Genomic DNA, 15,149 nt, shown 5'->3' with positions numbered 1-15,149 from the left:
ATGGTGCTAAGTCTGATTTTATGTGTTGTCTTGTTTGCTAGTAAAATCAAGAGCAGACACAGTCTGGCCAGTGTGGAGGGGTAAAGACTCATAAATAAGCTTGTGTCCTGTGTCACATAACATTTACTTGCAGACACCAAAATTAACAGTTTCTTTATCTTCTGGTGAAGAGTTCCCATAGGTTTGCACGTGTTCTTCCTCTCAGAAGGGACATTTACAGTGAAGAACAGGGACACGCGGAAGAGGAAGAAGAGGAGGAAGAGGAGGGAGATGAAGGGTTGGATAACGGAAAGAAGAGCACACTTCCCCTCAAAGATGCAGAGACACTACAAGCTGGTGTAACAGTAAGTACTGCATTGTGCATATTGTACGTCCTACCCCACACTCACTCTACAAGTAGTTTAGAAAATACCAATTTCAGATGTAAATGTTTCTACCTCTAACTCCTCCCAGAGCAAGGGACTGGGCTGAGGTAGCTTAGAGTATTACTGGCAACAGGACTGTGCTGTTGTGGAAGAACTGGGATGGGTAAGGCGAGGAAACCCCATACAGTTATTTTGGTTGATGTACACATAGGACCATGGTAAGAAGTGAGTTTAAGTTTGTTTGCCTTACCTTTCCCTCTCTCTGAAGGCCAGCGATGCCAATATAAGGAGTCAAGAAGTAACTGCCACAGGCAGAACTGGAAGGAAGCCAAGGGAGACAACCATGAAGCCTCGAAAGCCTATTACTGTTCCAGTGCAGAGGAGGCGGCGAAAACAGAAGATAAAATCAGATGCTACCAGTAAAACTCAGAACACAGAAAACACATTTCCATGTAAAAAATGTGGCAGGTAAGAGCAACTTAGCTTCCAGCAATAGTCACCGAATTACAATAGGGCATTTCCCATGGAAGCTTGTTCTCAAATGAGCTTGCTTTCTGTCTGTTTAGGCCAGAGAGACTGACAGTAATTTTAATGATTTTATTACCCTAACGAATGTCACAGATTAGGGAAGGTTACGTTGTTTTTTTATAACTTGCAGCTTTGAGGCGTCTTTCATGTCAGAGGTATATTGATATTAAGATAGTACTACTTGGATAATTACCTTATGCTGTTTTTCTTCAAAGGAATGAGACACCACCTGCATTTCAACTGTGTGTGGTATTTGGTGTTAAACTGCACTTTCAAACATCTGCTTTATTGCCCCTCTAACATTTACATTTATGTATGAATTGATTTCTGTATATTTACTAGCTCACATATTAAGAAATTTACTCATGAACAGAGAGAGAAATACAGAACACTACCATTGTTACAGCAGCAGATGTTAGGCTAGTGGTTATACAGTTCATCTGGTTAAACTTGTAGCCATCTTTTATGTCCATAAAATGCATTTGTTTTTCCTTACAAGGTTCTAGTAGTTCTTGTAGGCTTGTTGCCAACAGATTCATAAATGCCAAGAAAATTCAGTTCACTACGTAAAGTGCTTATTCTTAAAACAATAGTGAGTTTTGGAATACCAGTGGTTGTGCTTTTATTTAAGAAAAACACAAAGCTAGGGGATGGCAAGAAAATGAGATCTCCATCTAGTTAAATCACCAGAGCTGTTGACAAATTCCTGCTGTGGCTGGTGCTTACTTGGCCCTGCCAAGTTACCCTGTCTCTGTGTCCTCAGGGAGCGTGTGGCACTGGAAAGGGCAGAGCTGTGAGAGAGAAGGCAGGCAGTTAAGATTTGGTCCTAGTCACCCGCAGAGGAGAAGCAGGCAAGGAGTCATAATGGTGTCTAAACCTGTCTTGTAACATTTGGTGCCAAATTCAAGTAGTTAATGGTGAGAAAGATTGTGGAAGTGCAGAGCTGAGAGATAAAAGCTCACGTGTTTATAGCTGTGTGGACGAGTGTTAGAAGTGGCAATTGGCCTTTGCTCACCTCTTTATTGTATTTTCGCAGCATAGGGGGAACACCTAAAAAGCAGGTCCATGTTGTGTTAAGCAGCATGTGCGTGCTTCAGTACCAGCACTGCCCCCCTGAATTTAGAAAATGTAGGAGCTGCAGGTGTATTAAGAAACAAAGCGAGTGGTTTGAGTGTGCTCAGGACCTCCTGCTATCACTTCATCCAGTTGGAAGCGGTGTTTGCTGTAAGGCCTTGTTGCAATGCCAGGGTGGGTTCCTGTGCCAAAGCTCACAAACTTGAGGCTGGAGCTGTAGAAAACTCTTTGGGAGAATACCTGAAGGAGGAGGCTGTAAGAGACCAGCGCTAACGTACGTGTTTCCTCAGGGTGTTCTACAAGGTGAAGAGCCGCAGTGCTCACATGAAGAGCCACGCAGAGCAGGAGAAGAAAGCAGCCGCACTGAAGCAGCAAGAGAGAGAGGCAGCAGTGGCAGCAGCGGCAGCAGCAGCAGCCCACAGCGAGGCCCAGCAGGAAGAGAGCAGCGAGACTGGGAGCAACAGCAGTGGAAGTAGCAGCGGGAGCTCAGATGAGGACGGAGAAATATAGCAGCAGGCCCGAAGTGGAGGGAGTAGCAAAGCTGGACCCATCTCCCCCTCAATGATTTCACTATTTTGCTTGCACTTTTCTTACCTGAACCATCAGTTTCAGTGCTGCAGTTTCCTCATGCCACATGTTCCATTTTGCCTTGCCAGTACTGACCAAGCCAGAATGGTGGACAAAAAGATTTGTTTCAACTTGGATTTTTTTTTAAACAAGATTTCTATTTATAATCATACCTAAGGTACATAACAGAACAATGTCACCTGCAGTGGAAGTAAGTTCTCTCTCAGGTCAATCAGACCTTTCTTCTTGTGCTTTGTCAGGAATCATGATAACGGGACTCTTGGATATAACGCTTTCCAGACCAGAGCAAGAAAATGATGCTCTGCTCTGAGCTAACTGTATCCACTTACTGTGACACTGGTGATTTCTAGATGTTTTCTTTCTTAGCAAGTTGTTCTTCCTGTTACACTATCCTGCCTTTCTTTCTGAGCATTTATTCAGGCTGCCAACAAGTTTTGTGGAAAGATGGCTTGCACTTTCAGCCTCTGCTTTACAAAAATGAAAAGTGGGGTGAGCAAGACACGCTTCTTCCTTTTGAGAGGAGGATTTACTTTTCAAAGGAACATGAGGTGCTTTTGTTTTTATGCTGTTACGAATGCAGCAATAGATGTAAGGATATCCTGTGGGATTAGAGTAGCCACAGGCCTTGCGGGTTGTCTCATCATGGAAAATGAAATAGTCAGCCTTTGATTAACTTATTGGAAAATAGTCTGGGCTTCACAAGTGCAATTTGAAATGAAAACTGCTGTTTTTGACATTGGTTGTAGGGAAGCAAGCTTGTTTAGTGAAAATGAACCAGGACCTTGTATGTGTGTCGGACTGTGTGCACCCCAGAGATGGGAGGAATGGACTCTGATCTCTATCAAGCTCCTTAAATCCCTCAGCGAGTGGCTCTTACCTCTCAACACGTCTGTTTCTTTCTTGTGGCAGCACTCGCTTATTCCTTGAAATTGCCATCATTGAGAGCTTGTATTAGGTGGAGCCCTAGTTTTACAGAACTTCCTGTCAGTGTGTGGCTGTGTGTGCAGTGGGAGCTTTTTGCTTATTTCCACGAGTGGCTGGACAGCTGTACCTGCTGGGTTGTCCCTCTGTGACCCCTCGGCTTGCTGATGTGCTGACCTTTCCTTCAGAACTGACATATGCTAATAGCCAAAAAACGTCTAGCCACCAAAACCTGCTGGTAAAGGAGAGTTAAGATGATGCAGAAGTAGTCCAGGTGACACGTTAGATTTGCACAGGATTGTTCTGCGCATCTTTGTAGCCCACGTTTATCATTATTTCATAATGATGTAAAGAATCAGATCTCTTCCTTGCTCCTCATGGCCCGTCAGCCCCAGCCCAGTACTCTGGCTGCCCAGCTTGTTCCCTCAGACCAGCCAGCCCCGATTCCTCCGTCCCCTGGGTGCCAGCAGTGTGCTGTACCACACGTGTGCTGCTCTCATGGTGCAGTTTCGAAGAAGCTGATCGCACCTGCAGCACCAAGCAGGGATCCTAGGTGGGTTTACTGCATGCGAACTACAGCTGTTCCCAACTGGCCGATTTCTTTAAAATTCGGCCCTTCAAGCTGCCAAATGAATTCCAGGTAATATATACTTGTCAAGTTGTCCATGGAAAATGGATCTGATTCCAGCATGCCACCTTCTTTTCCTGCCCCACGTAACTTCATGCAACCATGATTACTTCACTGCCCAAGTCGGCAAGGCTGTGTATTGCGCCACGTTTTCTTTGACACGTGTATGCTTTTGCATAGACTTTTTTTTCTTGGTAGAAACAGTTACTACTCTTAAATTGAGTAGCGTTATCATTAAGGACTGCACTTTTTTCGGTGTTGACACTTTTGCCTGCAAGTGTCTGCCAACACTGTATTTTTCATCCCTAACACGATTGGGCATCCCTTTTGGCATTTGGATGGCTGTTCTGTGTTCCTGCACGTATGGGTCTTGTTGACAAGACTGCGGAAGCAGATGGCATGTCAGAAACTATTAAAATCCATTCAAAAACTGCAGAGAACTGAAAGCTACAAATCTTTAAAGAGAAGCTTAAGCATATCAGTCTTCCCATTAAGAATATCAGTGTTATTATCTTTTTCTTCATGTAAATTGGAGAAAAGACTCATCTACCATTAAATTATCCTAGGGCCCTTAGAGAGAACAGAAGCTGTAGCACACTGTGCCAGGACAGACAGTAGGTGAAGCAGCTGGAACTCACAGCTCACTTGTAGTGCTGGGATTCATTCCAGTAAAAAGCAACGATGCAATTAAAGTCCTGAAGTATGTCTCTGGGAAGTTGCCAGTGGTTCCCAGATCCTGAGAACTGCAAGGCAGGGCAACTGTTCAGCAGGGCTGGTGAGTATAGCTAAAAAGGATGTAAAATAATGTAGATGTTGTTATGCTGTTGTAATGAACGCATCTCCCCGGAGCACCAGTCTCGGCAGTAGCATGGTGCACACTTACTTAAGGGACTGGGAAGGCTTAGAGATGCAGAACAAAGAAATGGAGATAGAGGTAGAACTGGTACAGGGCAAAAATGGAGATTGTTTAGATTGGAGAGATCTGCCTAAACCTGAGAACTAAAATAAGGCTAATCAAACTGTCTTAGGAAAATGCTTTCACTATCCTTGCTAAAACAGTGCAGAATCAATTAATATTAAATCCTTTGAGAGGGGCAAGGAGGGAAGAGCCTGTTCCTATAGGGACAAACGTAATGGCTAGTTCTGTGTCTTGTTTCTGACGAGTAGAACAGGAAGATTAGATACAGGGAGGTCTATTACTGGAAGAAAATCAGAAAAGGGCTTTTTCTGAGGATGGCCACTAAAAATTATGGGTTAGCATGGCTGACCAAAATTGCTTAAGTATTCCAAGTGAGTGGCAACAAATGCTTGATCTGGAAATGCTTTTGAACATGCTTACATATTGCTAGTAGCCACTGGAAGACCTCTTTTCTATCATGGTAGTAAGGAAAAATGCTCCTCTGAGTGTGTTGTTTAAAAACAAACAAAGCCAAACCTGCTGTCCACTTGCTTACAGTAGCAGTTTGGAATTGATCATGTGTCTGAATTAGATCAAAAGTTGGCAGAGTTGTTTCCAAAAAATACAAAATAAAAAACAATTCCCCAGTCACTGTAGACAAAGCATTTGAATTGAATTTGTCTGATCAGGAATGAATTCTGGTATTCTTCTTTGTGGGGAAAATTACTTGAGTGGCTCTTTACTGCAGCACAGTGGTAATTTAAGGCTGTGTTCCAATTATGATTTTTTTTGTTTTATATTCTAATGACTTGTCCATTTTAAAGCTTTGTGTGAATTATTTTCCATTGTTTAAAAGCACTTTGACAGATCTCCATTCTCTCTGTTCTTGCTGTTAATTTAGAAAAAGGCACTGTGTGCTTCCTTACCGAGCTAGGTTTGAACAAGGAAGGTGTCTCTTTGCATTAGCTGTCTTTTCTATGGGAACAAACAGAAAATGCATAGACTGTAGGTCTGTAAATGTGTGCTGATATCTGTGCCTTTTATAGTGCAAGACCAGGCTTCGTGTGGTCATATAGCCAGTAGTCAGGTGGCTGCACTTCCAAACCAGTACCTGTTTGAGTCTTGATGCCAGCTTTGGGTGTTGCAGAGATGCCACGATAGAAGGTCTACCGTCACATTTTGCCCTGGTCATGTGCTTTTGCCCTTCTGCCTGTGTTGTCTGCCCTTTACAGATAGATTCAGCCTTTCAGGTTTGTGCTCTGCATGGGATAGCATCTCAGTTTTGTAAGACCGTGTGTATATAATTACTAGATACATGCATGCACTTCTGATGCGTATCTGATATAGCTACAGGTGTTTTGCTGTCCAGCTGCAAGGAGAACAACTCTACATCTTAATTTATTGGATGTTTTTCCATTTAAAATCATGGGCGGTTTTGCTGACCAGGTAGCGGTGTCATAGGGAACTCACCTCTATGAGCTGCAGGCCCCCAGAACTGGCTCTGCAGGACTTGGCGTGTTGAGAGCTGGGGCCCAGTGGGACTGGGCAAAAGGGACGTTCTGAAGCTTAAAGGTAACTCCTCTGTTACTCCCATACTAGTGATGTAACACGAAGTCCAAATTAGCTAACAACACATCTCATTTCTCAAACCTGATACTTAAGGTCATTTCTTGTATTGCAGCAAACTTACCTAACAGTCAACGTACCAAAAAGGTGTTTGCTAAACCAGAAAGAGTGCCCTTTCTCACTTAGCTATTACGTACCGCTTAATTCTCTTTTGGGCAGTGGACTTGGAAAGTCCTAATGCGTGTCTTCTATTTTAAAAAAATGCGAGTGGGGAAGACAACAGCCATAGAAGTCTTGTCTGCTTTCACACAACGGCACTTTTAGTCCAATGATTACCTCTGCCAGAAACCTCCTTCTCAGCCACGTTTTCCCACGTAATCTTTCTCCCTGTTTTTTCTTCTAATGTATGTCTGCAAGTTTATAAAGCTTTAAAGAGACAAAGAAGTGGTGTCTGCAAAACGTGTTTGATATTCGTGGGGGTGAGTTTCTATGACTTGGGTTCAGCTGCTTTACTTGCGCTCAATCTCTCCGATGGCAAGTGTTAGGAAGAGACAAACTTTGAACCCGCAGCTAAGGGTTTTTTTGTTCAGAGAGTAGGGTTCCATCGACAGCTGAGCCTGAAAGATCCTTAACTTCTCAAGATTATAAAACAGCATATATTTTTATAGAAATGTAATTGTATATTTTAAAAAAATGTTTCTTGCAGCTTCTCCATATGTATTTTTCCCCTCGTAGTTCAGATTTGATACAAACTTTTTTTTGTGTTCATTCTTTTTATGTTGTTTTTAAATTTGTAGTCAAAGCTTTCATGTACTGTACAGGAGCAGTCAGCCTTTGTAATTACTGTATAAATGCTTTATAATAAAGTATATTACTTTTATTTTAACAAGCGAGCAGACACTTCCTTTTGTGTGTTTGCTGCCTAGGGCACCTTCTAAAAGACTGTTACATGTTAAAAATGTACATATATAAATATAGTTACCTGTTGCTGTACAGTTGTGATAGACCGGACTGAATTTATTTTTTGTGTGCTTTTTTTATAAAATATTAATACACTAAAGGAAATCTTGCTGATGTGATTGTAATGTACTATGTAACTTATTTACTTAATATCCTCTATATATCTAAAAAACCTTTTATTAAATGAGGTTTAAAAAATAGTTTCACAGCTGAATTTTTTTGTTGATGTGGCTGCGGGGCTCGGGGTGGGTATTGGTGGTGATGCGTTTGTGCAAAGGAAGCCGTTGCGGGTTGTTATGAGTTCCTTTAGCTCTTCTGCTCTCTGATCACGTTTACCCCTGTATTTTCCATAGCACCCCTCAGGGCTGTTTCTCAATATTTTCCCTGAAGACATCAGAAGCCAGGAAGAGTCTAGAAAGAGTTGTTAGAAATATGCAAGGAATGCTTCCTCAGTCCACCTCTGTGCTGCACATAAGGGCAGCTGAATTCTGCTTCTGAAACAACTTCAAAGGCAGCATGAAGTCAGTCAGTACTTGGGGCCTGCATCAAATCTGAATTCCTGAATGGCTGTTGGGTGGGAGAGAAAATAGGGACTGAAGTAAATCTGGAGCCGCTGGAAAAGGAGGTAACACTTTCCTGCTGCTTAGTAGTTGAATCTGCTGGTTGTAGAAACAACAGCAACTTGTAATTTGTGTTGTATCATATTTTCCAATGGTAGATTTAATATGTGTATATATACACATATATACATACGTTATTGAATACTGTCTTACAGGCAGTTGTCTGTTACCCTGGATCTTTTTTTTTTTTTTTGAATTTTGTAATACAGCACTAATCCAATTTCTTCTGGCAGTTGGATGTCTTGCTGCGGGTTTTTAAATATTGATATACCTCCCTCCACCTTCAAAGCAAAGGTTCCTTCTCTTCTGGTAGTTGGCTGTTCATCCATAACTAGCTGACTGTTTCTGACACCTGGGGGCATGAAGTCTTTAAAAGCTGCAAATGCTTTGCTACATTAAGCATACTGTAGAAATGTGTATCGATGTCTGACTGGTTTCCTACAAGCTTTCAGGTAGAACCAAAGGTGGCTCTCCTGCAAATAATTACTTTTGTTTTTGTTGTTCATTTATGCTGACAAATTTACGTTCCAAGAAGGACAAAGCTGACAGAAGAAAGATTTAGCTGAAGACTTTTTTTTTTTCAGCTCAGGGTAAGAGCCCTTGCTTTAATTTACTCCTGCAGATGTGGATGTTAATCAGCAATAGCATTTGGGGAAGTAAGTAGCATTTTGCGTAGTTGGCAAAGACAATGTGTTGGCCTCACTGCCAAAGCCAACTGCCAAAAGTGTCTCAGGCTGACTACTTTGTACTAGAACTGTGAAGCCATGTAAACTTAAGTTTGGATAATGCAAAAAGCCACACGTCTTGGGCAGTTTGGTTTTCTTTTTTAACTGGTGGATCCAAGGGCAAGCTTACAGAAGTCATTTCAACTGCATAAAAAGACCTTATGAAGTGCTTCACTGATTAGCAAGCTTAAATGCATTTTGAGGTAGTGGCATTGTGAGGAATTTTGCAGTAATTCCCTATATGTTTGTTTGTGTTTTTTTTTTAATAGAATTACAGCTGTTGTTGCAGGATGATATTCTTGTCATTATTGAGACTGCTGTGGACTGCAGTGTAGAAAGCTTTTTCTTTTATAGCTGAGTTCTGAAACTATATTTCAGTAATGCTGCTTATTGAAGGCTAAAGTTTCTGTTACAGAAGTTTATTACAGAGCAGTTGTCCTGGCTGGATGCAGTTGATTGTATAATGCTATTCACAGCTTAAATTCAAAGTGAATTAGCAATTTTGTGTTGAAGTGAAGACTTACCCTTTATTTAACATTAAATGGCCTTTTTTCCCTATATAAAAGTAAACATTTTTTGTTAGGACCTAAGAACAAATCTGACAACCAATGTCTTTCTTAAAAGATCGAAAAATATTTATGTATCAGATGACAACAATCACAATATATCAAAGCTTTTGAAGTCTAAGTTATTTTCTATTCTAAAATATAGAGGCACTAAGGGACAGCACTTACAAACTAAATTGCTCCCTGAGCAGCTAGGAAAGTTTTTAATGAGAACAACATTTAATTTCTGAAAGCTTTCCAGAAGTTGAACTATTCCATTACACAACAGCCAAAGTTTTTTGTATAAAATAACATTCTATTATTTTTAAACAAGTTTCACAGAAGATCATTTATAAACATAGGCCTAAATAATTTAAACACAGCAATTTTAACAGTTTGGTCATGCTACAAAATTACTGTATACAAAAGGTAATCAAAAGTAGATGTTAAAAGTGCTCTCTTGCTTGAAGATTTTTCTAGATGAGTCTACTTCTAGTGTAACCTGAGTCATTTGCTGGTTCTCAGGTCTCTTTCCAGCCATTCGCAACATAATCACCGCATACATCGGCTCTTTGAAGAGAGATTAGTGTGCTAACAAGTAGGTAAAATACTTATTTCCTATCTCTAATTTAATTTTAGATATTTTTCTAAGGAATAAAGTGGATGCTAATCCTCCATAATTTCAGTGGGAAAAGCAGAATTCCACATGGCTTGCAAGTTTTACATGGGTGCTCTTTTCATCCATGACTAATAATGTGCTTAGGACTTTAATGGATGTGGTGAGATATGGAAGCGCAAAGAATAATACAGAAAGACAAGTCCTTCAACATCCTACTCAGCCACGCCTCAGGGGCATGCAGTCTGATCATCTGTTAGCTTATAAATGACACAGTGCAGCAGCAACATTAGTATGCAAATCTGCTGCTGTAATTCTGTCATCTGCGTACATCTTCCACCACATCCAGTGCATAATTTTAAAGTGCAACTTTTAAAAATTTATGAAAACTTTTCTTATTTTGGAGGAGAAAGTTAATGGGGTTTAGCTTTGTTCTTGACAGTAACCGCAATTCATCAGGCACAGCAACATTAAGCTGAAACTTCAGAAGGGTTTTAATTTATATGCTAAGATAATGCAGCATGAAGGGTGAACCATAGAGGAAAGTTTGTAAACGTACCTTACTGCTGTTACAATGGTGCTGATTCTGGATGCCTTGTTCCTTCAATAATGATTTGTGTGTGTGGTATTTATACTGCAGCCCAAAATAAGAGCTAGAGAATTTGTGCTGTTAATCCATTAAAAGAGCTGATGACAGTGGGCTACATGATACCCCCAGCTCCACCACCTAACACCTGCACCAGTTACTGTTGGACTGATCACCATACACACAGCCTCTGTTTGTCACTTACAGGAGCCAGCCTGATTACCTACAGCCCTTCCTTGTCACCTACAAGAGCCAGGAATTGTTCTTTCACCCCCCAAGTCTTGACAATGGAGCTGTGCTTTGTTCCAGTTGTCACCACATAGAACACTTACCTTTCTCTTCTGTTCTCAGACTGCCCCAAAATAGTCTGAGTCTTTGCTCTTTCTAATACTGCCTTCATAAATGTACACACTTAGATCATATTTAGATATTAAAAAAAATCAACCAGTAGGATTATACGGCATTGGACCATGTTCTATCTCCCCATCCTCTCATTTCATTTGAGGAGCTAATTAAGCCCTACATACAATAATTAGAAATTATACTAGCAAAAAACAGTTAGTTACAGAGGTTTGAATGCATTGCTTCTTGGCCAAGCTCCATGATTCTATTCTGGAAATATCTCCACACGCATACATGAATTTGACTTTTCCTTTTGTTAGTATTATCCAGAAGTCAGGTTTTGTTCCACTCCAGCTCTGACTCAGGATAAACACATTTTAATTACAGTAGTCAAGAGCACGTACCAATCCCCTATCACCCTAACACAAAAGATGTGGTCAGTAGAGGCTGCGTGTGCCAGAAGATAGGTATTTTCAGAGCACGTCCACTTTTCCAAGAGTAGCTGCTAGTGAACTTCATGGACTAGTTCTAAAAGAGGACAATGTGAAATCGTTGTTGACTCCTTATCATTACATGTGGGTACAAAATCTGTAAAATACATCCAGTGATCAAGTTAACTAAGAACGAGCTTCTGCTTGCCAGAGGTGCTCTCCAGAAATGGTTTTTGCTGGATGAGGAATGTCAACAGCATTTGCCATTGCTCTTCTGGCCTTTTATTAAGAAATGGCTCTAAATCAAACTCAGATCTTATCTGCAATTGCCAACTTAACTTGGAATGCTTACAAATTCTTCTAACACTTAAAGACCAATGAGAGAGAATATATTGAAACTAAATGCTGATTTCCTTGTTATCTTCTGCTTCACACTTTTCACTAAATTCTATTGCTAATCAATTTCTATCTTCTACTAAAATTATACCTGGAGCTCGAGATCAGTATCACTGTCGCCTAGGCCAATTCCATCGTTTTCTCTCTGACCATGACTTCCAGGATATCAACCCCTGCCATACCTTCACAAACAAAACAATTAAAAGTGGCATTCTGCCTCCATCCCTTATATGCCTGTTCTAAAACCAGGAAGCATGCTTCTTGCCATTCTAGTTTAAACAAAGATGATGCCATGAATTAGAAGAAAAACTTAAAAAAAATAAATAAATATAAAAAAAATCTATTTAGATCACTTGATCTATTTTCTAAAGAGAGGAAAGGGGAGTAAAAACATTTGGCATCCAACAGTGCAATCAAGTATGTCTTCATTGTTTTAGCACTTTTCACTAAAAAATAGTTACCTGTCATATAAGGGGGCTTTATTAAAACTGGTTAGCCTGCAATATAGCACATTTAATATGTCTTCAAAACTTATTTTCCAACGCCCACTTCCTATCTCATCTCACCTTCCTCAGTAACTACATACACATTCCACTCACTGCTTACATCTGTGCTTTAAAAAAAAACCAAATGAGTATCTCAAAACCAGAATTTTAAATCTCAAGCCCAGGTCTTTGTTCACTATTTGAGTTAGTAGTAGCCTACTAAGTTACAAGAAAATTCCAGAGCTGAGAAGGATTATGTCCATCAGTGAGACAAAACAAAACTAGGAACCAGCTGTAGACTAATAATCTACATTTTTCCAATCAAAATAATTTCTTAATGAGAGACGAAAAGCTAGCAGACATTTTAGTCTCACTGAAACCATGCAAAGAACTCCCATTGCCTCTTTAAAATAAATAAACATACACATTGTACGTGGCCTTATAAGCTACAAAGCTACAAGTTCCAATGCAAGAAGCCCAGTTCAAAACTTAGGGCCAGTAACGAGATCATGAGCCCAATACCTTTTTTGTGCGTACATCCACAACTACTGGGCCTATTTGGCATAATAGTTAAGGGGATGAAAAGGCAAATTCACATACTTAAAATATTAAGGGATTCCCATGAGAAAATTAAACGTAACGAAGTCTGTAATGTATCTATAAAACACAACATTGTTTAGCCTCAGTGTTTCAAACGAACATTGGCCAGCTGCACCTAACAAGCTAAAATTGTTGTATTATAACCCGAGAGTGGACAACAAGCACCACTAATCAGGGATTAGGAATAGCTAGGTATTATTTTAGGTAAAGATTACTTACTAACCAAACAGCAGATAAACTCAGCTCCACTGGTCTCTGCAGGAGATGTCATAAGCTTGACAAAATTGGTGTGCCTGAATTTTGGTAAATAATTCTTTGGGTGAGAGACGGTGGAGATAAGCTGGTCTTCTAAAAATTGCCCAAAGATTTTCTTCAAAACAAACGTTTATATCAAAGTTCTATGTGCTGAGCAACCTGGAGATACTTAAATAATTAAATACCCAGAACGAAAGTCTCATCAGTTTCCTCCTCCTTCTTCATCTTCTTCTTGTTTAATAACTAGGATACCTAAGAGGAAAAAAAAAAGAGAGAGAGAAAAAAAATCTGCAGAGATTTATGACTAGATTATGCAGAGAAAGGTACAGTTTCTGCCCCGGAAAATACCTTACATACTTATTTTTGTCCAGACGATACTCAACCATTTCACCAATTCTGAGGTGCCTATATATTAATCCTCACATACTGTGTATAAAAATAGCAGGATCTTGGGACAGTGTAACAGCAAGAAATTTACATCCAGTTCTAGCATTTCTGACATTTCTTTTACTCAACATCTTCGTTTTCTGTGGCTTCCATTCTTAAACATCTTTCTCTCTTTCTAAACTGCATAGGGAAAAGCACCTGCCTAATTCTGAGCTGTCCATTGCTCCGGGCTGCAGGGATGCTTAAGAAACGAAGGGTGTAGCCTCATGTGAACAAGGTTACGCTTTGACTTTACAGATACTTGCCCTATTACATTTTTTCTACTCTCAAAGTGTTTTTTACTACAGCAGTAAATGGACTATTGCAGGCCATCCTCCATAGCAGCACATTTCTCTCACCGGGCTTCCACTTCCTAAAAAATTCATATTACTTCAGTGGATCTGGTTTCAATGGCCCATCTGCTGCTCCCTAAACTGATGCTGTCCGCTTGTACCTTTCCTGCTGCTACTCTGACCTGTTATTAGTGTTACCGGTCCTGCTCTCCTCTTCACTGCTTTAGCAAATGGGATAACAGAGAACAGTTAACATCTCCATTAGCAGAAATTAGGATATGTAAAACAGATTTTAAAACTATCTCACTTCCACTCACAATTCAGGACATTCTTTAATGTATTTTCATATCAGTGACTTACAAAGGAGAGCAGCAGAGAAGAGGTCATAAATTCAGGCTTACTGAAATGAAGAGAGGGCAATACTCCGGCATTTGGGAAACTTGCATGAAGCTTTGAAAAGCTGCCTTTGTACCAGAAATAAAGAAAGAATATATCCCTGTCCACCCTCATTCCCCCAAATCACCATCTTTTGTTGGAAAAAAACAAATTTGCTGGGAAAACTGTAATTCATCTTGCCTGACTGAAAGCTTAACTTACTTAATGACAAATACTTAAGTATATAATTTCACAAGTCAACATGTGAATTCCCCAAGAGAACTTCAAGCCACTATTAAATGTGTATATATATTTCAGTTTCCTACTAGTTATGTGCTAAAACTATTTCACTGGATAACTTTAAGAGTAAAGCCCAACTGTGGGCTGACTGCAAGGCTTCTTGGATTTAACAGTCTAAAACACATCAGACATTTTCAGAAGATCCTGCAGCTGGCACTGCAAAACTCGGCTGCCACAGGTTTAGCCTACTTCTGAATAACCCCAAAAAGAGAAGGGAGGAATATTACATGGTCATACAGATGAGTTTCTGAGGTTGTGATTCATTTGCTTGTGGACTTCTTTGTATTAATCTCTTCACTTAGATCAATTGCCTCATGCCCCAAACTCACCATCCAGCTTTTTCAGCTTGGGCACCCGTTTGGTTGCTTCTTCAATCCAATTGTTCTTCTGGTCAGAGGCGTATTTCTCTTGTAGTGGGTTGCCTACAAACACCAGATCCTCTAGTAATGGCAGCTCTGCCAGTCTCGCAAACTCTGCTGCAACCACAAATGTGAAAACACCAACCAGATTGTGGAACGTGGAAAGTACAACTGCACCAAACCTTCTTTTCAAACTCCATGCAAACATAAATAGCATGAGATACAAGAGGATAGGGATTGTTGGGGCTTGAACTGGTAGCAGGTTAA

The 15,149-nt window shown here is 40.3% G+C and overlaps 2 protein-coding genes across 14 annotated transcripts in view; one reads left to right on the top strand and one right to left on the bottom strand.

Moving 5' to 3' along the window:
• The window catches only part of MIDEAS (mitotic deacetylase associated SANT domain protein), a 79,686-nt gene extending 66,370 nt beyond the window's left edge, over positions 1 to 13,316 (top strand). For all 11 annotated transcript variants that reach the window (XM_083839279.1, XM_083839271.1, XM_083839269.1 and 8 more), the window contains 3 exons: positions 171 to 344; positions 634 to 833; positions 2,258 to 13,316. In XM_083839279.1, the coding sequence (XP_083695405.1) occupies positions 171 to 344; positions 634 to 833; positions 2,258 to 2,477 (594 nt within the window). In that variant the 3' untranslated portion in view covers positions 2,478 to 13,316. The remainder of the gene's footprint in view (positions 1 to 170; positions 345 to 633; positions 834 to 2,257) is intronic.
• DNAL1 (dynein axonemal light chain 1) overlaps positions 9,383 to 15,149 on the bottom strand; it is a 24,160-nt gene continuing 18,393 nt past the window's right edge. For all 3 annotated transcript variants that reach the window (XM_083839364.1, XM_083839362.1, XM_083839363.1), the window contains 2 exons: positions 14,853 to 14,999; positions 9,383 to 13,381 (listed from right to left, as the gene is read on the bottom strand). In XM_083839364.1, coding sequence (XP_083695490.1) covers positions 13,332 to 13,381; positions 14,853 to 14,999 — 197 coding nt within the window. In that variant the 3' untranslated portion in view covers positions 9,383 to 13,331. The remainder of the gene's footprint in view (positions 13,382 to 14,852; positions 15,000 to 15,149) is intronic.

The sequence above is a fragment of the Anser anser genome (assembly GCF_964211835.1).
Source record: "Anser anser genome assembly, chromosome: 5".
Classification (NCBI taxonomy): domain Eukaryota; kingdom Metazoa; phylum Chordata; class Aves; order Anseriformes; family Anatidae; genus Anser; species Anser anser.
This window is presented reverse-complemented; position numbering and strand designations above follow the sequence as displayed.